General features: G+C 46.8%; 1 protein-coding gene across 1 annotated transcript in view; it reads left to right on the forward strand.

The window, feature by feature from the left end:
- Positions 1–2,281: 2,281 nt before the first annotated feature.
- Positions 2,282–26,211, forward strand: part of TSPAN2 (tetraspanin 2) — a 40,388-nt gene continuing 16,458 nt past the window's right edge. Inside the window, exons 1-2 of the mRNA XM_043459964.1 lie at positions 2,282–2,433; positions 19,189–19,291. Of these exons, the coding sequence (XP_043315899.1) occupies positions 2,365–2,433; positions 19,189–19,291 (172 nt within the window). The 5' untranslated portion in view covers positions 2,282–2,364. The remainder of the gene's footprint in view (positions 2,434–19,188; positions 19,292–26,211) is intronic.

Below are 26,211 nucleotides of genomic sequence, written 5' to 3' on the forward strand. Positions count from 1 at the left end.
ATTGCTGTTTTAGTCTCTTAATTAGCTTCAAGTCTTCACTTCAAGGCATCCTCCACACAGCCCCAATTTGACTAAAAACAGAAATCTAACTATCTTACCCCTGCTTAGTTTCTGTATCTAGCTTTGCATAACGTCCAGTTTAAAGGCTAACTTCCTTATTTAATGGAGTTTCCTACTTTCATATAATAATCTACCCTTGAACATGTGTTATCAGCTAGAATGCCCTAGTCCTATCGAGAGTCAGCTCCCCTAAGACACAGCTTTATTGGAGGGAGCGACTGGGGAAGTCTACACTCAAAATCTATATATCCGTTATGTTAGTAGGCAATGATCTGTCTCTACTACATGTGTACTAAAATTGTAATATGAAAGAACAATAAATTTATAATAGGAATTCTTTCCTAAAAAGCCTAGAATAGTCTCTAAATGTAGTTTGTCTTGGAGACATAATATCCAACAATATATTTAAAGTATGATATCATTGTTTTTCATTTATTTCAGAGACTTGTTGAATGTCTACTATGTACTAGACATTATTTTTTAATTTGGTTTTTTTTCTTTTTTAATAGATCAGAGATGACAAGCTGTTTGACTGAAGCTAAAGATGTGCCTCTTTCTGCATACCTAATGACTATTTTACTATTTGGGGCTTACGCTTATTACTGGAACCTGCACACTCATTCTTCTGTCTTCTATTCATTTTCATAAGTAAAACGCATGAGATATTCAAACAAATGTCCAGAGACATAGAGGTAGGCAAAGATGGCAACATGGTAGAAACTGACGGGTAGGCTAAGACACAGTAAAAGCTAACCCTTACAGTTCTTACTCTGTGCCATGCATTGTTCTAGGCACTTTACAAATATTAACTTATTAATCTTCATAACTCTATGAGGTATGTACTGTTATCTCCATGTTGCAAATGAGGAAACGGAGGCTCCAGCATAGTTTTGCACTTTGGTGACCTGACTGAAAGCTATGCCCTAGCACCATCCCCTCTCACCTCCCTCTGCTCCATTTGGGCTCCCTCCCTTCTCACAGTCCTCGCTGAAGGCCCTTGCCTCTCCAGCCTGTACTTTTGCCCAAGCTGCCCCATCTGCTCCTCCTCTCTCTTCAGACTCATTCAGGACCTGCTCAGGCCCACTCTCCCCAGCAATGCCTTCCCTGCCCGATGCCCTGAGGCTAGTAGGTGCCTACCAGAGCCTTGCCCTCGTCTTGCTATAACTATTTATTCACAGACCTGTCGCTACCACCAGAGTCATCGGGCCAGGCTTGGCTGTCTCCTCATTGTCGCGTCCCTGAGGCTTGCTACTATCCCTGGTATATAAGAGGCACTTGAATTAATGCATAGGCTCCCTGGATTTCACACTTTCTTGTCGCCCCCGCCGTACTGTCTGGCACCACATATTGCAGACACTTAGTCAATGGGAGTGGGAGCCTGGTTTCCCCACCAGCGGTTTTATATTAATAAAACAAAGCAAAACAAAACCTGCTCCCGCTTTTCTCCCATCACCACATCACAATAATCCCTGAGGTTTTGCATTCCTTTCCAAAGGCTTCTATTGTCGAATCCATCAGGACCCGGGTTGTCTGATCCCCTCACCGCAGGCCAGGCCGTGCAGCGTGGGGAACAACCTTCTGGACGCAGGAAAGCCTCATCCCGCGCCTTCTCCCAGTTCTTGCCTATTAAGGTAAGAGTTCTGGAGAAGCGCGGGAGGAGCCGAGGGAGGGTCTCCCAGAATCTGCTACCGCGCGGCCTGTGCGCTGGCAAGTCGCTGGGAAACCACAACTTGGGATCCGGGTGCCCCGGGCCGGGTGTCCCGCGACGGGTACTGACAGCTTCTGGGCAGCCTTGGGTCCTACTTATCTCTTCTACCCGAGGCCACCTTCCCAGGTTTCCATAGCCACCAGGGCCGTGTCCTTATTCTCAACCATCACCGCAAGCCTCAAATGAGTCTGCACAGAGCGCTGATTAAATGGGTCTCGGGTTCCCAGTGGACGCTCCTTTCTCGCAGATGCTCCGATAATCACCGCGAGCCGCGCGCCTGCGGGGCGCTTCCCCCGGCCTGGGGAGGGACGGAGGCAGCCTTCCCTCGTTCCGGGGGAGAGCGGGGTACCCGCTCCTTCTGGTCTTTCGATCCCCGGCCCGCGGCGCCCCCACCCATGGCCAGCCAGCGGACTTCGGGGTCTCGGTGATCCTCTCACCCGGTGCGGGCTCCCGCCCCGCCCGCCGCCCCGCCCACCGCAGGCCCCACCCGCCGCAGGCCCCGCCCACGGTCCATCGCGTTCCGCCCCCTCCCCGCCGGCTCCCGGCGCTCCGAGTCCGGGCCTGGGGACTCCGGATCCCGCCGCCGGGGCCGCAGCATGGGGCGCTTTCGCGGGGGCCTGCGGTGCATCAAGTACCTGCTGCTCGGCTTCAACCTGCTCTTCTGGGTGAGACCCGGAGCGGAGAGGGCCGGGCAGGGGAGGGGGCTGGGTGGGGGCGCAGGGCTGGGGTCCCCAGGGAGCTGACCGCTGCGGCGTCCGAAGGCTTCTGAAGGCTGGGTGTTCAAAAAGGCGGAGGTGAGAAAAAGGCAGACAAAAGGGGGTGGGGGGGAGGGAGAGAGGGATGGAGGGGGAGAAAAACGAGAGAGAGATAGAGCAACGAAAAATGGTGAGAAGCGGAGAGACCCCGTGCGTGTGGCTCTTCCCGTTGAAGAACCTCTGTGCCTTGCTTTTCATCTGGAGCCTGATGACACCAGATGCGGGGACACCAGCTTCTCCTTACCTCCAGATTCCCTCACGCACCCCGCACCCCACCCCACCCCCCACACCCCCACCCCAGTGCACACACCCCCTTCTCGCTCTGCCTTTCCGCTGGAGCCCGGGCCTGGCCAGGGCGCGGGGACTGCCAGAGGTGGTGCCCCATCCAGAGTGTGTGAAGACAGCCCCTGGCCGTGGTGGGCATATGTGGGAAATCTGGGGTAGCAGTGGAAGTGATATTGGCGAGGTCATCCTTTTTCTGAATTTTAGGGGAGGGTACCGCTGGGTTGGAAGGAAGGGGTTGTGTTCTTCTGTAAGGGAATGGGAGGAAGGGAGGGGCTTCCAAGGGGCGGCAGCACCACCCCACAACGCCCTGCCAGCAGGCTTTGCAAAATACTACTGCTCCCAGCGATGATCTCATTCAACTTTGCATTGAATGAACAACATTCCAGGGATTAGTGGTTCACTAATATTGTTCACAGATAGGGCCACGACCCTTGTCTCCCGTATTACTGGAACAAGATTAAGGCTAGACCATCCCTGAATTCCTAGATATTCTGTCTGAGGCCCTGAAGGACTAGGAGACAAGGTCTGAGAATTGTCTTGTGTGCACATTCCTTCTTGGGCTTCCTCAAGGGACTGCCAGCCACTCTAACTGCTCAGATAGACCCTGAAGGAAAATATAGATCCTGCTTTGGGTGAAGAAGTTCTTAGAGCTGGGAGGGAGCAGCAGGGGACTAAGGGCTTTCAAACAACTAGGATAGAGGAGGTTGGTGACTGTCCTGACTACTCTGGGGATCTTTTCTTCCATGACACCAACTAATTACTGAAAGATGGTCTCCACTGGTGTCTGCCAACTTGTAAGCCCAGAGGCCTAGGTGACTCCAGCAGTTCCAAGCTCTCAGAGGCCAAGTTGCCATCCTCAGCATCCTTCAGCAGGGAAAGGTGTGAAGCAGGTACCCCATAGACAGTCCTGAGTTTTAAAATTACACATGGCTTTTGTACACTTGGTTATTTGCATCCAGCATACTATGGGGAGGGGCATTCCTAAAGGCCTTTTACGTTGTACTTTGTAATAGTCTGGCTTAATTTTAAAGCTGTTAATTATAAGTGTTACGCTTCAGTGACACTCTGACTGCTTAAAAGAGGTCTTATCTAAGCCTGAGAAGGAATTCTTAGACTGGGTTCAGCTTATTTAGTGCCTGATGTCATGCCAGCCTTTCCAGGGATAATAGGCAACATTTATTGAGCATTTTCATTGTGTCAGAGACAGTGCTAAACACATTGCGTTCATTATTAACTTAATCCTCACAACACCCTGGATGTGCATAGTATTATTATCCCCATTTATACAAATAAGGAAAAACAGAAGCACAAATAGGTCCACTTGCCCAAGGTCACACAGCTAATGAGAGGCAGAGGTGGGCCTCCAACTCAGCCTTCATGCTTCTGAGCACTGTGGTACACGTAGTTAACCAGCTGTTCTCAAAGTGAGTCCTGAGCCAGAGCACCTCCGGGAAAGTTGTCAGAGAGGCACATTCTAAGTTCCATCACAGTCCTGCTGAATCAGAAATTCTGGAGGAGAGACCCAGCAATCTTTTTAAACAAGTCCAGGAAATGCTGATGCATGTTCAAGTTTGAGAATCATACTGTTAAACCATCATTACATGAGACTTGTAAAAATAGCATATATGTAAATATAAATATCTATATGCACACACAATCACACATATATATTTGTAAATAAAAATACTGTTCCCTGAGCTGCTAATCTAATTGAGGAAATGACCAAGGCATATAGAGCAACAACAAACACAACAGTATATAATCAAGTGACAAATTTCACACCTCTGACACAGGAAGGAAGGGAGGTAGGAACAAGCAATGCTTGAATGCCCACCATGTGTTAGCCACTAGGGTTAGGCATGGCCTTTTATATATCTTATCTAATTAAGGAGTTCACAGGAGGGACTTGCCTGGTGGTTCAGTGGTTAAGACTTCACGCTTCCAGTGCAGGGACTTGCCGGACACGGGTCTGATCCCTAGTCAGGGAACTAAGATCCCACATGCCACATAGTCAAATAAATAAATAGAAACACACACACAGTAAATAAATAAGTAAGCAATTTTTTAAAAAGTCCATAGCGTTAGTGATGAGTTGGAACTATTCTCCTGAAGAAGGTGATGTTTAAGCTGAATTTAGAAGGACTGGTAGACTGGAGGTGGACAAGGGTGAGGGGATGATACACCACCACCATTCCCAGCAGAAGGACAGAGCAAGAGTGAGAGTGGCACCTGACAAAGGGATCAGGTTCAAGTGCAGAGACCCCAAGCAGAGTGTGCTTGAGCAAGTTATTCTTATTTCTAGCCTTGTTTTCTCAGCTGAACAATTGGGGTAAGAGTTGTTGAGAGGATTAAAAGGAAAGACATAAAGTATTTGATTTCACCTTCCCATGAGCCCAGTATACAGTAAGTGCTCAATTTTTTAATATTATTATTAAGTGCCTGGCACACAGAAAGCATTAATGAAAGTTAGCCCTCTTTCCCCAGAGTCCCTTAATATCTGGGAAAAGTGTGTATGTTTGCTGCCAAAGAACTTGCAGCTTGTCTTCATTTACACATTAGCTTCTCAGTTTGTACTTGTGGATTTTCCCCACTAGAACTTAGAATGCTCTGAGAGCAGAAAATTTTTTTCTGCCTTGTTCACAAATATATCTCTAGTGCCTAATAGTACTCAGCACACAGAATGCACCCGTAGAAAGAATTAATGAATCGAGAACTTGATATACATGGCCTTTGCTATTTGCACAGATAATCAATTGTCAACTTTATCTGGAGGACCCTTTCTACTTATTACCTGTCGATTGATTCTTTGCACAGATTGGGCCCAAGAGGGGAAGTGGGGCCTTGCTCACTCTCAGTTCCACGAGGAATGGGGACCAGGGACAGGTGGCTCTCCCATGTCTATACCTGTACAACTGAAGGGAATGGGGGGACTTGAAACAAGCGCCTAATGATTTAGAGGAAAGTGATTGTTTGGGATACATAGTCTAAGTATCTACCTTCACTGTAACCAAGGGAACCTGACTGCAGAAAAGCCCCACCCTAGCTTCTTATGTTGTTTTTTCCTGGCTGGAGGATTTGTGGGAAGTTTGGGGAAGGGGGAGAGAGCAGGGGAGAATTTTCCTGGAAGGACAGGCATTTGCCGGGACTTCAAGCATAATATTTACACACACTCTTAGATGCTCGTGTGCCTGCCCATCTGAGGTCCCCCTGGGTGGCAGCACTTCCTTTCCTGTCAGGAACTCACCAGAAGGCAGGAGCATAGGCAAGCGGGGGTGGGGTATATTTTGTGATCTGCAATTTGACAAATGGATTTGCAACCTCCTTCTGGCTGCTTGGCTAAAGTTTCCCTAGGTGGTGCTCCTGATTTTATAAACATTCAACTAGATCCCACCAGAGCCTGGCCAAGGGCTGCTGACTGTATTCACCCTTGAATTTTAACAAAACAAAAGTAAAACCTAGCCCTGAGCCCCACTAATTTAATTTGTTATCACGGTTGATGTCTGACACGTAACCCCTCCCAACATCTGTCGTGTCTAAATTCGGATACTACAATCAGATAGCATGGCATAGTTCCATGCATTTCACTGAAATCACCTTTATTTTTTTCCCTCCGTTGCATAGCAATATAAATAAAACACCACAATCCAACAAGCCACTTGTGTTGGTTTAAAGAAAAAAAAAACCTGGGCGCTGTTTATTTCTCGGTTTGTTGTGTGTTCAGCGTTTTCCTATCATTGTGCTGTGTGAGCTGCTCAGGGTTGCCAACCAACAGGAAACAAGACCACTCCTTGTCAAAAGTCCGATGCCATATATGGCTTGTCTGAAGTTGCTCCCCTTTCCTTCTCACTGTTGTTAATGCAGCTTTGGGGTTTCACTTGGTGATGTCTAACGGGTCCTTTTAAGAAGGGCTGTGTCTTGTGGGCTTGAGAGTCAAAGATGTTTGACTCCACCAAAGATCACAGAGGTTGCCTCCTCCTCTTTCCCAAACTTATTTCAAATAGTAACTTCAGAGGTACCACCTATCAGAAAAACTGTTTAAAAAAAAAACGATACCTGAAGAAAGTATTCTTTGGGATCCACCCCAAAGGTAGACCACCCCAGAAGGCGATTAGGAATTTCCTCGGCCCTGTTGTCGGATGGTCTCTGCTTTTTTTAATCTTTAATGTTTTTGTAATTTTTTTTTTTTTTTTTGGCTGTGTTGGGTCTTCATTGCTTTGCATGAACTTTTCTCTAGTTGTGGTGAGCAGGGGCTACTCTTCAGCTGCAATGCACAGGCTTCTTACTGTGGTGGCTTCTCTTGTAGAGCACAGGCTCTAGGCACTCGGGCTCCGGTAGTTGCAGCACACAGGCTTAGTTGCCCTGCATGTGGAATCTTCCCAAACCAGGGATCAAACCCGTGTCCCCTGCATTAGCAGGCAGATTCTTATCCACTGTGTCACTAGGGAAGTCCTCGTCTCCACTTTTGATTTCTGTCAAGGTGAGGAGAGAGTGCCAGCTGCCAGCCTCCCCTGTTGTGGATGACAGGGGGCACCCAGTGTTGCTGGGAGAGGCAAGGGCCCTATAATAGGGGCCAGCCTGCAGAAGCAAGAGCTATCGTCCCAGTAGTCTTACAGACCTCAGCCAGGTCTAGGCAGCATGGCAGTTCGCATCCACGGATTCGAAGCCTAGAAAGTAGATACTTGCATCTCATTGAGTTTATTCCTGGCCATAGTATTTACTAACTAGGGAAGCTTGATGAGTAAGCTGTTTAACCTCCTTGAGGCTTTTCTCATCTATATAATGGACTTAATCAAGTACCAACATCAATCTATGATTTTGGTGCAGATAAAAGAGTAAGTGAATGTAAAGTATTAGGTATGGTACATGTGCATAGTAAACACTAGGACAAGATTAGTGGTAATCCTGTTTAAACACTAGAAGACAGGAAAGACTAGGAAAGTGGAATCCAGAATCTAAGAGACTCGTGAAAGTAAGGAAAAGTGGGAAGCAGGTGTCCTAAGTCCAACCAGTCAAGCAAAGTGGCAAGAGTCTTGTAGCTTATTGAAGGCCTGGAGTCAAAAGGAGAGATTCTTTCCCCTGCAGTTAGTCACTCAGCAAATATGTGCTGACCACCTAGCGTGTGCCCAGCACCCTGCCAAGTGCTGGGCATTCAGAAATGATTAAGATACATTCCTTGATCTTGAGACACTCAAGACGCCTTTATATGGTGCTTCACTGAGCCTTTTTTTTAATTAACTTTTTATTGGAGTATAGTTGCTTGACAATGTGGCGTTGGTTTCTTCTGTCCAGCAAAGTGAATCAGCGGCACGTGTACACACATCACCTCTTTGTTGGATTTCCTTCCTATTTAGGTCACTACAGAACGCTGAGTAGAGTTCCCTGTGCAGGTTCTCCTTAGTTCTCTGTTTTATTAGTCAGATCATCAGCCGCACTCCCTTGTGCCTTTGAGTGTAGTTTATCATCTCTCTCATGTCGTTGCTCCTCGGGGCCTGGGTGCGCCGTGCCGGTCTCTTCCTCCTCCCATCCCTCAGCACCTGGAGGAGCTTCAGGCGTCACTGACAGGGCTCTGGGTAATGCACACCAGCTTGGCGGCTGCTTGTTTCTTCCCTGTCATGCTTCTGAGCCCAATGGGTGGAAATAGGCAAACCCCATGATCAGTGCCTCTCACCCTTCAATGTGCATACAGATCACCAGGGAATCTTGTTCAAACAAATATTCTGATTCAGTAGGTCTGCATTTCTCAGAAGCCCCCAGATGTTGCTGCTGCTGCTGATCCAGGAAACACATTTTGAGAACAACTGGTTTAGGTGTGGCCCTAAGAGATCAAAGGTGCCCTGGTGGCTCTCATTTCTGAATGGGGCAGGGAGCGTCCTCCCTTTTGGCCTGCTTATCTGGCTTCCTTGTGGCAGTTCTTTTTCCAGTTACCTCTCTACCATTATTCTTTTTAGATTTTTCTTTTACATTGAGCGTTGATGGTTTCTACAGTTACCAGGAGGTCATCTGTCCATTGTCCCTGGCATTTCACTGTGTTATCTCAGAAAATGCAGTATCTTTGAGTCTCCAGTCATGCGTGACAAAAAGGAACATAACTTCTATCCCCCACCTTACCACTGACAATTTATATCACAACAAGGCTGTTCTCCTAAAGCAAGTGACACTACACTAACCGTCATGTCATTCTTGCTAGGGGAATTAAGGAGAAGGAATTGAAAAAGAAGTGGGTAAGATGGGATGACCAGATAGGTTGAGAGCGCATCATACAGATTTGAATAGGGGTTACCTTGGCTTGCTTTTTTTTATCCTGTTTGAATTTTTTTTATGGGCAAAAATAACATTCACATGATGCCTTGGCTTACAAAATGCTCTTACGTACATGACCCATTTGATCATGAATCACAACAGTCCATGAAATAATGTAACCCCCATTTTACAGATGTGGAAGCTGGAAGGGAGACACAGTAGATGGTGTGTCTAGGATCAAAGAGTTAAAGAGGAACAAAAGCAAGATTCACACTCAGGTCTTCTGATTTTAAACACTGTGCTGTTTTCACCAGACATACTTATGAAGGCACTTGGAATGTAAGGTATAATAAATGCTGCAGACTTGGAAAATGTGAAGTCTATGAACAGAGAGATTACATCCAGTGTTTGATTGTCTTGATGCATTCCAGAAATGCAGATACAAAAAAGATGCATAAAACACTCTGGCATATGGGAGAAAGAGGGAAAAGTTGAGAATACCTCTGATCAGCTTAAGGCAGAGGAAAAGCAAGATGGGAATTGATAAAGGGTACATATTGATATCAAGCGATAGTGTTTAAAATTAATTTCAGTAAGCAAAAACTTGAAGAAGAATATGAAACATTACATAAATGACAGGGAAGCCTGGCGTGCTGCAGTCCATGGGGTTGCAAAGAGCTGGATACGACTGAGGAACTGAACAACAAAATATAAATGGAAACTATGTGATAGCTGCTTTCCCATGCATATTTTCTATTTTAACTTCTTTAAACCCTCACAATGACCTTCTAAAACAGCATCTATTGTCACCCCTAGTTTACATATGAGGGAACAGGCACAGAGAGTTCAGAGCCTTTTCCAGGGCCTCAGAGCTGACCAGCTGCAGAGCTGGCTTTCTGTGTGTGGCCCCAGCATCTACCCTCTTAACCACTCCAAGTCTACAGACTGACAAGGAGAGAAGTTTGAAGCTGGGATGAGCATGTTAATTCTAGAGCATGTTAATTCTGCACTCTCCAATATGGTGGCTGTGTTACTAACCACATGTGGCTTTTCACATTTAAGTTAACCAGTATTAAAAGGAATTTAATATTCAGCTTCAGTCACACTAGCCACATCTCAAGTGCTCAATGACAATGGGTCACCAATGGCTGCAGTATTGGACAGCAGAACACTTATATTTACATCCTTGGAGAAAGTTCTACTGGACAGCTCTAGCCTAATTTATTCTTTCTCTCATAAGTCATCTTCTCATGCTTTTCTCTATTGGATCTTAACTAAAGCTAAAGAGAGAGGTGGAACATAGCTTCTGGAAAGGGGCCCTGACATACTTAGTGTAGAGGTTTAGAAAACTCCCAGCTGTTACAGAGAGAGCTAAAGTAAAAATTAGTAGAGGAAGACAGCAGAGGTCTAAGTCATTAGAATCATGGCCACAGTATTTCCTATCTTGAGTAGGATTAAGTTTTCAGTTTTAATGTAACATTAGTCAGTCTCCCTCCATAATAATCATAAGTGCTGGGCATTCACTGTTCTCAGTGTGTAAGATGAAGTCGTTTAATTCTCTCAGGGAGGCATTATTATTACCTCCACTTTGCAGCTGAGGAAGCTGAGGATTAGAGAGGTTAAGAGACTTGCCTGAGGTCACAGGACTAGTAAGTGACAGAGCTTGATTCAAACCCAGGATGCCTAGAACCCCCATTTTTATCTGCTGCAGCTCCTCGACAACACAGCGTATACAAGTGGATGTTTTTATTACTAACCTGTCCAAGTGCATCATTATTCAGTCTGAAAGCTCAGAAGAGGTGAAGTTTTCTACAAGAGCAGTTGGCAAATGTTCCAAAGTGTGTGCCAACCCCTGTCCTCTCCGCTGTAATTGTGATTGGGAAAGCGTCAGCTTATAAACTAGGCCAAGGGAATGGGGAGGGACAACAGAGCCCCCCAGTGGGGCAAGGATGGGCCTGGAAGCTGCTGCCACTCCCTCAGGAAGCCCTTGTGGTCTCTCCTTGCCCTAGCTGTATCTGTCTAGCCCCCTGTGAATGGCCTCATGCTGTCTGCCTTCCTGACCCCAAATAAGTTCTGGTCAAATAGCTGTTAAGAAAATTCTCTCTAGAATACAAGACTCATGATTCCTACTGGGTTCCATTCAAGCTAATTTTTTAAATTAAAAACGTGTTTTGGCTTGTTCCAATCTAATGTAAATTTTACCTGAAACATTTTTTTCTCCCCTCCCATTGTCTTTCTGTAACAACTAAAACTGGGCGAAGATTGTTATTATTGGTTGATATTCAAGAAACCTGTCTATATGCTCGAGTAGTTCTCTCAGACTACCTTGTAAAATATTAGGCCATAAAATAAGTATTGTTTAATATTCCATTTGTGGACTGTTCAATAAGGAAATATTCAATTTGCTTGTGTGAAGCTCCATACAGATGAGATGTTACATGTTTACTCAGAGGCAAGTCTGGGATGAAGCCAGCTAGATGCTGGTAGGAGGAAGTTCAGACAACATCCAAAAAACCACTTTTGTCCTCCTGGAGCTGGTCCTCTAGGTCATGTGAGATGGACATTGGGTTTAAATCAATTTGGTAGCTTGGTAGATTGGATTTTACTTTAGTTGTACTTGATCTTCATTTGATAAAGCCATCTGCTCATTGGAATCATTAGCCAGTAGTCTGTGGCATTTGTTTTAATGTGTGAAGAAAACCATATAACCATCATCTGTCTCCTAATTCTTACGGATCTCCCTTCTCCTTTGCCTTATACTTCTTTAGAAAAATGCAGTATGTACAACCACTGAATAAACTTTGCCTATCTCTATTTAAGTTACCTTCCTTATCATTCAGAGGAAGCTTTTCATCCTGGCTCAACTTCCTCTCCTGAATTTAGTGTCTCCCCAGTTATTTTGTGCAAAGCATCCCCCCAACTTCAGCAATGTCGGTTGATCCATACCAGTTAACCCTATAACAACCTAAACAAACAGAAGAAGATGTGTTTAACACAATTATATCGCCTGATTGTCTTTCTGGATAGATAGATAATGTCCCAGTCTGTCGCAGTTTGGATGGCAGAATCCTTCCATTGGGCTTTCCTGGTGGCCCAGATGGTAAAGAATCTGCCTGCTACACAAGAGGCCCAGGTTCAATCCCTGGGTCATAAAGATTCCCTGGAGAAGGGAATGACAGCCCACTCCAGTATTCTTGCCTGGAGAATTCCATGGACAGAGGGGCCTGGCAGGCTACAGTCCATGGGGTCGCAAAGAGTCGGACATGACTGAGCAACTGACACACACAGACACCCTTTTATGGTACCGAGAATTAAGCATTGATTTTAAAATCTATCCTTACCTGAAGGAAGTCTTTCAGGAATTTCTTAGCATGAGCTTGCTCTCATGAAATCATTATAAGGAAAGTCATGTGGGAAATCAGAAACACTGGGATCTAACCAGTGTATTTCCAGACTGACAGCCATGCATTTCCAAGCTAACAGCCCTGTCTTCGTCCACTGCCCCCATCCTGCATCCCAATTCCACCTCACCTGGTCCTGATGCGGAAGCAAGGACACCAACCTTCCTCTGAGGTGGTTTCGCCTGGATGTCATATGGCATTTGGCTCTTGAATTTCTTCTGACAAAATCCTTCGTTTTGAGAAAGTGCCATCTGAATCCTTGCCTTGCTTTCACTGCATAATAGGATGAAAATCTCGGGAGCTGGCTTTCCTCTTTGAGAAAACTAGTATCATCCTCTAGAGCAAATGTGCTTCTGACTTTTGCCTGCTAAAAGGATGAAACTCCATTACCCTTATGGTTTCCTAATATGGTTTGCAATCAGATGAAGAATTATGAGTGTTCATTACATGATTCCATCTGGCTGAGAATTGCCTTCAAGAGCAAGTATTAGCTTAAAAGCTTTTAATGAAATCTCTAGGGTTGAAGTGTCATTTTCTGCTTTGTGTGACGTCATCCCGAAGAAGAAAATTGCCAACAAGTTGGGTAGGTAGATACACAATGGCATTCACCCTAGAAGAACTAGAAATACAGAATTCATTTTGTTTATTCTTTCCTTTAAGGGTGCTGTGTGTGTGTGTGTTGCCATGATTATGTTAAATCTTCATGTGTTCTGCCTGTAAAAGGTGTATATAGATTTATTCTTTGTGTTCATGCCTGATGCCTGGCATGCATCCTTACAGGCTGGAAAGACACAGAACTGATACTAGCTGCTCTAATTATTTTTCTGTGGGCAAGTGTTATGCTGGGTAGACTCAACAGTGTCTTCACACAGTGCCATCTGAGGTGTCTGCCCAGTGTTCCCCAGGTGCAGATGAAATTAAATTAGTACTTTGAAAGTATTCCCTTGGAGGGCTGTGAAGGAGGTTGTCCACAGTTGCTCCTATCAACCTGTCTTAGGTCACCATAAAGAAAAAAAAATTACTATAGATTGAGCGGCTTAAACAACAGGAATTTATATCTCATAGTTCTGGAGGCTGGAAAGTCAAGTTCAAGGTATCCGCCAGTTCAGTTCCTGATGAAAGCTTTCTTCCTGGCTTGCAGACGGCTGCCTTTCCCTGCATCCTCCATGTCAAGGAGAGGGCTCTGATATCTCTTATAGGGAATCCCCACCTCATGACCTCGTCTAACCCTATCACCTCCCAAAGGCCCCACCTCCGAACACCATCACAGTGAGGGCCAGTTAGGACTTCAGTGTCTGAATTGGGGGGAGACACAATTCAGTCCACAGCACAGCCTAAATGACACCTTTGTGAAGAAGGCCCTCCATTCATTCACTCAACAGATGTCTGTTCGGAGCTGGTTGTTCAAGGGAAAGGGATGAGGAGCTTGGGACACTCCAGTGTAGACGCTGTGCTTGCCCTCATACAGCTCAGGCCTTAATTTTCTTTAAGTTACAAAAATATTTAAACAGAAATGGTTATATAAGACATGGAGGAAGGCACATACGTAGGCCAGGGTAAGCTTCCTAGAGGAAGTGACGTCAGAGCTGAAAGCTATGAGCCAGGTGGAGCGAAGAGGAAGCTTTCTAAGCCAAGAAAATAGCAAGAGCAGGGTCCCCAGGTGAGAGAAGAAACTGTGTGTGACTAGAGAGAGCATCTGAGGACTATTACAGCGTCTCCCATCTAGGCGCTTCCCTGGTAGCTCAGCTGGTAAAGATCTGCCTGCAATGCAGGAGACCCTAGTTCAGTTCCTGGGTCGGGAAGATCCCCTGGAGGATAGGATAACCACTCCAGTGTTCTTGGGCTTCTCTGGTGGCTCAGACAGTAAAGAATCTGCCTGCAATGCGGGAGACCTGGTTTCCATCCCTGGTTTGGGAAAATTCCCTGGAGGAGGGCATGGCAACGCACTCCAGTATTCTTGCCTGGAGAATCCCATGGACAGAGGAGCCTGGCATGCTACAGTCCACGGGGTCGCAGAGAGCTGGACGTGACTGAACTAAGCCCACACACCCATCTAGGGAAAAGCACATGAACTGTCTGAGAACATCCCTAAGTGATGCTTTTTTTCTGGAGGATTTAGTCATCAGATAACAGAGTAGCATGTATTTGCTGTTTGTGGTCAGCATGGCTACCTTCTGCTGGAGGTGGGGGTGGGAGTCAAGGGGAGCTAAGCAAAATGGAGGACCCAGGCCTGGGGGGTAATATATGCATTTTTCTGTCTCAGCACTGTCCATCCCTTCAATTAGTGCCTTCCTAAGAACCATGCTTTTGATCCATGAAAAAATAATTTCTGAAGTAAAAATATATATCCTCAAGATAGAACCTTTCATCAGCAATCACAGGAAAGTGGAAATAAATACAGAACAATACAGTTGAAATCCACTAACAAGCTTTGCTTCATGTTAAATGACTTGTTTATGGCAGATGGGCATTACTTAAAAGAAAACTTTTTGTCCATCCACTTTGCATTAAAAGTTTTCTAATCAAATCTGTAGTCCTATCCCCTGCTACTTTAGTTTTAAAACACGCACTTTCTCCACAGACATGCTTACAGTTTGCAACTTTGTCCTGCAGACTCTACAGAATATAGTTAGCTACTGAAATAACTTGTCCGTGAAAATGCACAATGTAATTGTACCGGGTGATCCCTGATCTAATGGCGAGGATTTATATGTCATTGTCTGTTTCTTTCACTTCTATCTTCTCTATTTTACTGCTGTCCTCTTTTTAAACAGTGCACACACTTTTGCCCTCAAAATCCTGTTGCATAACATTCTCTGAGTGCTTAATGCGCAACTGGTACTCAGAAAAGAAATGGCAACACAAAGAATGATGACATCCGGTGTCTTCTCAGGGGCTGGTTCTCTGATGGAATTCTTACCCACAGCGTTAAGAGTCTCTCTTGGGCCACAGAGGCAGGATCAGCTTCTCACAATCCCCTGAGATCCTCTGGAAAAGGAACTAGATCTTCCTTATCTGGTGAATCTTTGCCTCCTGGCTCAACATCTATTGAACAACAATAGATGTTCAATAAATACTTATTAAATGATTAACGTCCAAGCCCTACTCATGCTGTTGTATGAAAAAGTCCATTCCTGGAAAAACAACATTCCTAATGGCAATTGTTGCAAAGGCATGGGGAGTGATACTGGTCCTGGATGCAGAGCAGCCCTCAGCAAAGTTCTCTGGTTGAGAGAGTGGATCCTTCATGGTCCTTGCCCATCACCTCATCCATCCTGTAGCAATCCCAATCTGGTCTTCAGCCACTCAGGTCGCTACATGTGGCTCCTCACTGTGTCTGACATCACACAGCACTCGTCCCCATCAAAGTGAAGGCTTCCACCTCCTCCTCCCCTCAAGACCCTGCCACAGGCTTTCCACAATGGTAGCAAGCTTAGTAGAAGCCATGAGCCACGTGCTGTAAATCCAGTTTCAAGCTCCACACTCTGACTTCCCCCAGAAGCTTCTCTCTCTCCAGCACAGGGTTCCACATAAGGGAGTGCAGCCCTTACCCGAGCTGTTCCCTCTGCCTGCAGTCCCTCCCTGCTCCCCTAACTCATTCTTCAAGATGTAAGTCAAAATGGAATGTCTTCTGCTGACAGCCGGGCGTCAGAGTTTGGTCTCATCCCTGAGTAGTGATGCAGTCCCATGGAGCACACTCCTGCATCCTGTGACATTGATTAGTTTATGGGATTATCTTCCATGTCAGACTGCATGTGTGTTAAGTCACTTCAGTCATGTCTGACTCTTTACGACCCTATGGACCATGGCCTGCCAGGCTCCTCTGTCCATGGGATTCTTCAGGTAGGAATACTGGATTGAGTTGCTCTCCTCCAAAGGGATCTTCTTCCTGACCCAGGGATCGAACCCACATCTCCTGCACTGGCAGGCGGATTCTCTACCACCAGCACCCGCTGGAAATCAGACTGTCTTCTTCATTGTTGCTTCTTTGATGCTTAGCATGGTACCCAGTCAGGACCATAGTTACCTTCGAAAGATATGTAGAAAGGAAAAGAGATGAGGGCAGCCTTTGTCCCCACGTTGGCTGAGGTGCAGTGTTGTGACTGAATGCAAAGGACGGACAGAGAATGGGGGCATTGTGCGAGGGGTGGTGGATTTGTCTAGGAGGGTTAAAATGTAGGCCTAGAGGCTCACTCAGTGAGACATCTCTTCCTAGGTTTGGGAGGCACCGAGCGATGGGTCTTACTGACGCTAGACTTGCTCACTTTGTCCCTGACTGCACTGGACTTGATGCGAATTATTTTCACGCAGTTTCAGGTATGTGGTAGAGCAACCAAAGCCCAGTGAACACAGAGTATTTTAAGTCTTACAAAAATGGTGAGTTATAAAGGACCAAAGGACTGTGTCATCTCAGCTGATACCACTTTCCAAAGCAGGCATAGCTGTCATCTGGAGCAGCCTACGACTTGACCTGGTTCACACCCACAGTGTTCCCAACCTGGCGGCATGCTGGGAGGATTCCCTCCACAGTGACGACACCCAGCTCCCCCACAGTTTCCTGGACCCAAGGAGGAAACCCTAGGTTTGGGGTTGGGGGTGGGGGGACGTGGATGAGCACGCTCAGATTTTTTTCCTCATTGGCCCTGGGGTTTTAAATTGCAACCTCTCTTTTAATTTTCCGTTATGCATCAGACACATCTGTGCCAGAAGCGGACAAATGTATTCCGTCTGGGAGGATGATCCCAGACGGCTATAAATTAGAGCCTGTGTACAGAGATGCCAAAAATGTGGCCTCGTGGTAGGGTGTCCCTGGGACCAGTCACCTCCTCCACCGTCTGCTCGGTGGCTGCAAGCCTTGGCCTGATGCCTCTGTCAATAGATTTTCGCTTTGTGTTTGGAAACTCTTTCCACCAAGTGGCTGCAGAGGTGGGGCGGGCAGGGCTGCTTGTGAGGTTCTGTTGGACACAGCCATCCAGGCAGCACCCCGAGGACAGGGCTATCCCAAAGGGCATCACTCTCTTCCCTGTACGAGAAACAGTAATGATCTTCAAAGCCAGTTTCCTCCCAAACTAAAGCCCAGCCCAAGAAAACTCACCCCAGTTTTTTTGGATTGATGAGATAAACTACCATATCAGGCTTTTAAGTTTATAATATACCTGCTTCACCTACAAAACTTCGAGAGGATCGTGCAAAGAGAAAAGTCACCTGTAATTTTACCTTCCAAAGAAAAATATTCTTAATGTTTTAACAGTACTCCTTTAAATATTTTTCCATGCCTTGCTAATGTTTTTTAAACTGCAAAAATCTTTTAAAGCTGGTCGAGCAGCCCAGTTCCCTTAGCTGTCCCTCACATTATCCAATTAATGCTTTCCTCTAAGTACTGGAAACTTTTAGTTGTTCCACCTCAGAGAGTCCAGCTGGTAGAACTCTGCGCCTCCAGTTCCTCCTGCAGACATCATGCTGCTCTACTGAAGAAGCTGGCCACCAAGGGAACGGGGGTGAAAAGAGATAAAGTCTTCATATAAACCCAGTCAGAGAGCCCCAGCCCTTCACAGAGAGCCCACAGAAGGACCCTGTATAAATAGGGCTCTGACCCCGACTTTGACGTCATTTTCCTTGTCTCTGACTTTGATGCTTCTGCCTCCGTGTCTGCTCTGCCCTACTGGGGCCGGGCAGCCTCTGAACTAATGGCTCGGGGATGGCTTAGGCAGCCCAGCTCTAACCGGATGGGTTGGCCGAACCAGGAGGCTCTTTTTACATCTCTGCTCACTTTCCTCTGGTGCTTTGAGTCCAGAAGGTGCCAGTGAGTAACTGTTGAACTGATATAGTGAAATTCGAGATGGCTGTTTGTGGAGAGAGAGGAAGCCATGGCGGGGGCCCGCTGGGACAGCCCTGCAGTGGCAGGGAGGGCGTTCAGACCGGTGCGGAGCCTCACAGAAGCCCTCACAGCGGCAGAGAAGCAGGCAATGAGTCTAGCAGCCGCCAGCCTGCCCAGCCACCGCCTGTGCCAGCCACTCAGCCTCTCCATGAGCCACACGGCACACAGACCAGGCTTTTTCAGAAAATTATTTTTTCCTTTCTTGCTTTCCATGGAAACCCAAAATAGCAACCAAAAAAAGGAAAGAAAGAGACAAAAAAACCCCGGCCAGTTTCCCCTCCTGCAGAACCATCCTCAGGCGGGGCAGTGCAGTGACCATGGTGGCCTGGGCGGGCAGGACAGGTTCTAGATGCTTCTAAAGCGGCTCTCTAACTGGGCACTGTGCACTCAGGAGGTGTGGGTGGGTTCTGAGGTTGGCGTGTTTTCTTCCTATTTAGAAAAGTGGGTGTCCCCCAGGTCTGGGAGTTCATCTTGCTCTTGGTGACCTCTCTCTGTGGTGCTGGTGAGGAAGTCCAGAGTACCCAGCAGGGAACAATAGGACAAGGAGCAGATAGCTTCCAGGGGGACTGTTGTGGGAACTCTTTTTGAGAAGCATCCTGGGCTAGACTGTGCCTGCCCCGTAATCGCAGGGCAGCCTGACAGAATGGGAGAAACTCTGAGCTTGGAATCAGGAGAGCCCAGCTTTAACATCCCATCAGGGACCTGGGGTTGGGGACTCTGAGCACATCATTCCACCCCCACTATATGAAAGATGAAGAGGGGTCCAGCTGGTTTTTCAGGGGCCCCTCTGCCAGCCCCCAGTCTCCCAGAGCATACACACATGTTCCCCTCCCTTGTAAACACAGGCTGTTTCCCTTTCAGCTGGCAGGGTCGGCTGTCATTGCTTTTGGACTATGGTTTCGGTTTGGAGGCTCCATGAAGGATTTCTCCTCGGAGGACAAGTCCCCAGAGTACTTCTACGTGGGTGAGTGACTGCGGCCTCTCCTTCTTTAGATGGGGTTGCCCGGGCTTAGAGGGGAGCCTGCAGCTGGACTTCCATGGGAGGGGAACGGAGAGAGACAGAGGAGGCAGATCAGAGCCCCAGATGCCCACCCAGGCCAGGCAGAGGGGAGAGGGCCCTGCTACCCCACACCTGGTTCATCCCTCTGCTTCCAAAACCGAGGGCGACCAGGTGGGACTGAATGGTTGTACTTCTTTCAGCCACTTCAAGAAAGAAGCCCAGCACGTAACCACAATTCATGTCCAAAGAATTGGAAAGCCCCGCTGCACTCCCTGAGTGAAGTGGGTACACGACAATGTCAGTCCTTTGCTCATCCATAGGGTGACAGGGAAGCCCTGCCCAGTCAAGCTCTTGTTTTGTGTATTTGTGATTTTGTATATTTTAAATTGTCTAGGAGAGACACCTAACTCAAAATAAAGAGAGACAGCTCAAGGTGTGGAGGGGCTAATCAGAGTCCCTCCATGACTAGGGACTGCAGAGGGGAGGGGAAGTGGAACAGAGTGGGGTGGGGAAGGCAGGGAAGGGAGTGGGGGTGGGAGAGCTTCCCTGGGCAGAGACCTCAGTGTGGGAGGGATAGTGAAGGCTTCTTCCCGCAGTGGGAAAGGGGTGAGGAGTGGGAAGCTGGTATAGACCATGTGATAAGCTGAGGCTGAGAAACTAGTGTATAACTAAGTGCCAACTTAGTGGTATTTGCAGTTGGTGCATCAGGGGTCATTCTAAACTGGTAAGGCAAGAAGGATTTGAGTTAGGTATGAAAAACCAACCTTAATCAATACTGAAGAGGACGACTAGGGACTGAAGAGGTTTGGGACACAAGGCATGCCTATGAGACAGTGATTAGCAAGCCTAGGCTGGGCAGATAACTCTTACCAGAATGCAAAGCATATGGGCATGGAAGAAATTACAATTAGAAATGTTGAGAAGGGAGGGAGGACAGATACAGAGGGCCTTGAATGCCAGTGCTAGTTAATTTAACAAACAATAGAAGGGGGGCTTCTCTCACGGCTCAGTGGTAAAGAATCTAACTGCCAATGCAGAAGCATAGGTTCCGTCCCTCATCCAGGAAGATAGCACATGCCTCTGAGCACCTAAACCCACGTACCACAACTACCGAGCCTGTGCTCTAGAGCCCAAGTGCCGCAACTACTGCACCCCGTGTGCCCCAGAGCCTGTGGTCCACAACAAGAGAAGCCTGCGCAGGGCAGCGAGAGAGGAGCCCTCCTTCTCCACAGCCAGAGAAAAGCCCCGCACAGCGACGAAGACACGGCACAGCCAAAAGTAAATAAATAATGCAGTTTTAAAAAACAAAATAAACAGCAGAAGGATAGTTTAGAGTTTGAAGGAGGGTACAATCAATCTACAGGGCTTCCCTGATAGCTCAGTTGGTAAAGGATCCGCCTGCAATGCAGGAGACCCTGGTTCGATTCCTAGGTAGGGAAAATCCACTGGAGAATGGATAGGCTACCCACCCCAGTATTCTGGCCTAGAGAATTCCATGGACTGTATAGTCCATGGGCTCACAAAGAATCAGACATGACTGAGCGACTTTCACTTTCACAATCAATCTACATTGCATTTTAAAGCGATTATTCTGGAATGAGAGGGGAGGACAAAAAAGACCATGCTAGATTATTGATACAGTCACACCTAAAGAAATAAGGTCATAACCCATGGTGGTAGCAGTAGGAATTGTGAAGAAAAGGATAGAAAGGCAAGAAACTTTATTAAGCATTATTAAATGTCATTATTAAACATTGTTAAACTCAGGGGCAGAAGGAATCAAAACAAAAAAAGGTATCAGTGATAGAGTCAAACATAGAAGTCACAACTCATGATTTTCAGATGGAAACCTGAGTTACAGAAGTCAGGGACCCTGCTGGGTTAGAGAAGGGGTGAGGGTGTGGAAGGAAGGATGGAGGCCAGTCTGGGAGCAGCCTCTATCTGTGTTCCTCCAGAAACAAAGCACTGATAGCCGTTTCACAGGTGTAGATTTGGGTCCAACAAAAGAAAAACTTTTCAATGGTTTGAGAAATCAAAGAAGCTGAGCAGATTTCTATAGAAGTGACCCCTCTGATACATTGGTATTTAACCAAAAATCCAAATGGATCTTCCATCCATACAGCAGATTCCTGCACCAAGTAGGAGGGTGAACTAGCTCCAAACATTCCTGATCCTATTTCCAAATCTAAACTAAAGCAATATGAACTGCCCAGGATGCAAGAAATGTCACGTGTTTGTGGACGTATTTGTCAGGACTCTTTCAGTTGCAAATCACAGAAACTTGACTCAAACTGTTTTGAGCAAAACAGAAATTTCTTGACTCATAATGGAAAAATCAGGGTTAATACTCATCTTAGGGACGCAAGTGATGTGATCAGAATCCAGTCTGTAGCCATCTCTTAGCTCTGTTTTCCTGTGGCTCCAGTCTGGGGCAGATTCCCCCTAGATCTGATAAATCGGCCACCCACAGCTCCAGGTACCATCTCCCAAGTAACCATGGCAACAGTGTGCTCCTCTCCCAACTGACTCAACCAAAGTCCTGGGTCTCACTGTCATTGGCGGTCTTGGGTCCAGTGCCCATTCCCACACCAGTCATTGTGGCCAGCTGCCTGAGACGGGCTTGTTGGCTGAAGCCTGGGCCTCACACCTGCCATGGAGCTGGGGCAAGTCAGCCCTCTCAGACCACATGGGCTGAGAGTGAAGGAGGTTCTTTGTCTAATAGAGAAGAAAAGGAAGTGAACTCAGGGTGGGAAAAACAACAGCCCCCACAACAGGGCCTGAATCCTTCCTGCTTGTTCCTGGTGACCTGGGATGTGGGCATGGGCCTGCCACCCTTGGTTCTTCCTCAGTCATACCTCCCCTCTCTAAGTCACCCACAATGGGCTGGTGGTGAGAATGCTTATGTTCAGTGCTCAAAGTTCAGAGAAGAGAGTTATCACAGAGTCTTAGCACTGAACAGAATAAGGAGACTAAGGACCAGGGTGTGAAACAGACAGGAAAGGGGGGCTGGCAGTCAGCTGTGGTTTTCCAGCTTTTCACAATGGGGCTCAGCCCTCAATCCAGGTTTGCCAATACCTAAGCCTGTGCTTATTCTGTTTGTTTTCCTGTGTTGTCTCTCTAGTGAGTGCCAACAAAGTCCTTGTGAAGTCAGGAAACTTCTCTCCATTTCAAATATTTCTTATAAATAGAAAGAGCAATATACATGTTTATAGAAGTTGATATTTCTTTCCTCAATAAATAATTTTCCAAATAGGAAAGATACCAGATCTCTTGTAATAAAATGAAAAGAAAAAAATGTACCAGGATGCCATTTTATGGACTTGCATAGCAAACAGTATGAGGTAATAGGACTTTAAAGAAGAAGCAGGCCCAGTTTTTGGAAAATCTCACTTCATGTCGCTAGGTACTGTGCACTGAACTGTGTATTTTCTTTTCAGAATAGGTTCCAGAGCAATCAGCGCATTAAACTCTTATCACCACTTTTTAAAGAGCCCTGGAGAACAAGCTTGGCCCATTAAAATGCTCTTAAAGAAACACAACCTTCCCCTGAGAGGGACCTCAGGAAGACACGTAACTCCCTGCTTCTGGGCAGATGACTGCCACCCTTTGTAGGAAATTCTTCTTCCTCTGGGGCTTCCCAAGTGGTTGTTGCTGTTCATTCCCTCAGCTGTGTCTGACTCCTTGTGACTCCATGGACTACATGCCAGGCTTCCCTGTCCTTCACCATCTCCTAGAGTTTGCTCAAACTCATGTCCATTGAGTCGATGATACTGTCCAACCATCTTGTCCTGTCACCCGCTTCTCCCACCTTCAATCTTTCCCAGCATCACGATCTTTTCTAATGAGTCGGCTCTTCGCATCAGATGGCAAGTATTGGAGCGTCAGCTTCAGCATCAGTCCTTCCAATGAATATTCAGGGTTGATTTCCTTTTGGATTGACTGGTTTGATTTCCTTTCAGTCCAAGGGACTCTCAAGACTCTTCTCCAACATCATAGTTCAAAAGGTGCTATTGGTAAAGAACCCGACTGCCAGTGCAGGAGACACAAGTTCCATCCCTGGGTCAAGAAGATCCCCTGGAGAAGGGAATGGCAACCCACTCCAGTATTCTTGGCTGGAGAATCCCCAAGGACAGAGGAGCCTGGTGGGCTACAGTCCATGGGGTCACAAAGAGTCGGACACTACTTAGCACAGCACACATGCACTTCCTCCTCTAGGGGGATGCTTTCCTTTCTGGGACCCTTGTGTCTTCCTCCTTGGTGATGGAGAGAATGTCCCTTCATATAATAAAGATCTGGAATTGACTTCATAGTTAAGGATCAGTGTGGAGAGGATCCAGCTGTGAGGGGAGTTAGAAATGAGGCCAGGGAGCCAGGGCAGTCAGACTGACTGCACCTACCACCTCTTCTCAAGGACTTCTGAGTTCAGGTCAAGACCTGGAGGCTGACCCAGGGTATCACATCCACTGGTTGCTAGGGTGGAGAAGGGAGAGGCTGGCAAGAGTGGAACTGGCAACAAGAAAGGCTAGGTGACTTGTTGTTTCCCAGACCCTCTTCATGTTGGTCTCCTTCACTCTTGGGAGAAACCCCCAATGTCTTCCAAGTTCCACTAACATGCCAGTCTGCTCTCCCATTACAGTTTTTCTCTGGGGCTGCCCCTTAGGGGTATAGACAACACAGGGGTCTTCCTTCGAGAGGCACAGGGTGGGGAGAGATTCCCTGGGCCCTCAGAAGGCTGGAACACATGAAGTCATGTTTGTGAGCTAAGGATGGAGGGCATCAGCAGGTTCCTCCCCAAGGGGAAGGAGCTGCCTGCTCAGACACAGCCACTCACTCTCTGGAATCCCAGGTTGTCTGTGGCTGTCCCTCGGTGAATACAGAGCTGCAGAGCCTGGCTTTGACTGTGGCTAGATGTCATGTGTAAGGTAAGGGTTCCAGTGCTGAGTGTTCTGGGGCTTTTTAAAGACTCTCACTCACGCTGGTAATATTTTTTACTTCTCAAGTTTTAGTTGTACCTGAGATTCATAGTAGTTGCAAAACAGACATGTGATATAGCTTACACTGTTGACACAATTTCTCCAAAGCATTTTTACAGAAACTTAAGTATAGATAATTATTGCCATATTGCAAATAACACAACTGAGAAATAAGAGGACTTACCTAAAGAGACAGTTGGCAGGCCCAGATTTCTGGCTCCCACCCCAGAAAATACTTTGAGGGGAAACCCCAGAAATCATCAGTGTTAGATTCCTTGGGCACTTTTCTCAAGGAAGGAGATAAAGAACTCTCCTGCTGTTTATTGTTGTTGTTTTGTCATGGACTGCAACCCCATGGGCTGCAGCATGCCTGACTTCCCTTTCCTTCATGATCTCCCAGAGTCTGCTCAAACTCATGTCCATTGAGTTGGTGATGCCATCCCACCATCTCATCTTCTGTCCTCCCCTTCTCCTCCTGCCTTAAATCTTTCCCAGCATCAGGGTCTTTTCCAGTGAGTTGGCTCTTCGCATCAGGTGACCAAAGTATTGGAGTTTCAGCTTCAGCATCAGTCCTTCCAATGAAAAGTTACAGATTTCTAGTTAAGAAAATCACCTTTCTTCTGGTTCCTGCTGAAAGCGCAGCATAGGAGTTAGGGTGTGCACTTTGGAGTAGAGCCCTGAGTTTGGTTCCAGTTCCAAGCCTTACTAGCTGTGCAGTCTTCGGTAAGTTACCTCTCTGTGTCTCAGATTCCTCCCCTCTGAAATATGAATACCACCTCTACATACCTCACAGGGCTGATGTGCGTATGAGATGATTTCACCTGTGAATGTACTCGAGTGCAGTGAGCCCTCAGTAAATATTAGCGGCTGTTCTTCCTGCAGGGCAGGCCAAGGCAGGAGTCAGCCTGTGGGTGGCACGGCTACATAGGAGAGTAGGAGAAGGGGAGATGTTGGAGTGGTTTAGATGCCAGGTAGTCAGAGCGAGAGACGAGCTGATAGCACTGAGGCTTCTCAGGCGCCAGATTCCTAAGATAATGCCCGTCAGGGGCATAGTACAGACTCAGAGCCCCTGAGGCACTGGAGTGGTGGCGGTCACTCTTAGTGTTGAATGACTCCGTGACTCCTACAATAGCACTCAATAACTAACAGCTGCCATTGTTATTTAGCGAGAACCCAAGTCCTTACCCAGCTTTCCAAGTGGCTCAGTGATAAAGAATCCGCCTGCCAATTCAGGAGACAAGTTCCATCCCTGAGTCGGGAAGATCCCCTGGGGAAGGAAATGGCAACCCACTCCAGTATTCTTGCCTGGAGAATCCCATGGACAGAGGAGCCTGGTGGACTACAGTCCATGGGGTCGTAAAGAGTCGGACACAGCTGAGCAACTGATCACACAAGTCCTAACTTTCTCCATAAATTAAGTCCCATCCAGTATTCTAAATTCATATATAATTGTGTGTGTCCATGACAAGCTAGGAGGAAGGGAAAGTTGCATAGAAGCAGAGAAAAATATTTTTAGATGAAAAATGGTCATTAGATGGATATGTAAAATCATCTGCTGCCAAAAAGCCACTGAAATTGATGTCTATGCCACTATTCAGTCCCTAAAAGGTGAGCCATTTAAAAGTGAGTTGACTCAGACAAGACTTTTAGGAGGTCACTGTCTCCTTTCTGTGTTACTTGGAATGATGCTTCTAGCTTAGAAAGAAGGATCTGAAACCAGAGACAAGTGATGGAATTGTTAGGAAATTGGTGGTAGCATGTCACCTGGAGATCACTGGCATGGCAAGGCCCAGCTGTTAATGCAAAAAATGCAATATCAAAATGTTTTCTCTCTCTCAAACTAAGGGAAACAGGCCTCAGGAAGCATAGGGGATTGGGTATAGGTTATCCACGTGTCACAAAGCTGCTGTG

This window comes from Cervus canadensis, chromosome 2 (genome assembly GCF_019320065.1).
Source record: "Cervus canadensis isolate Bull #8, Minnesota chromosome 2, ASM1932006v1, whole genome shotgun sequence".
In the NCBI taxonomy this organism is placed as follows: Eukaryota; Metazoa; Chordata; class Mammalia; order Artiodactyla; family Cervidae; genus Cervus; species Cervus canadensis.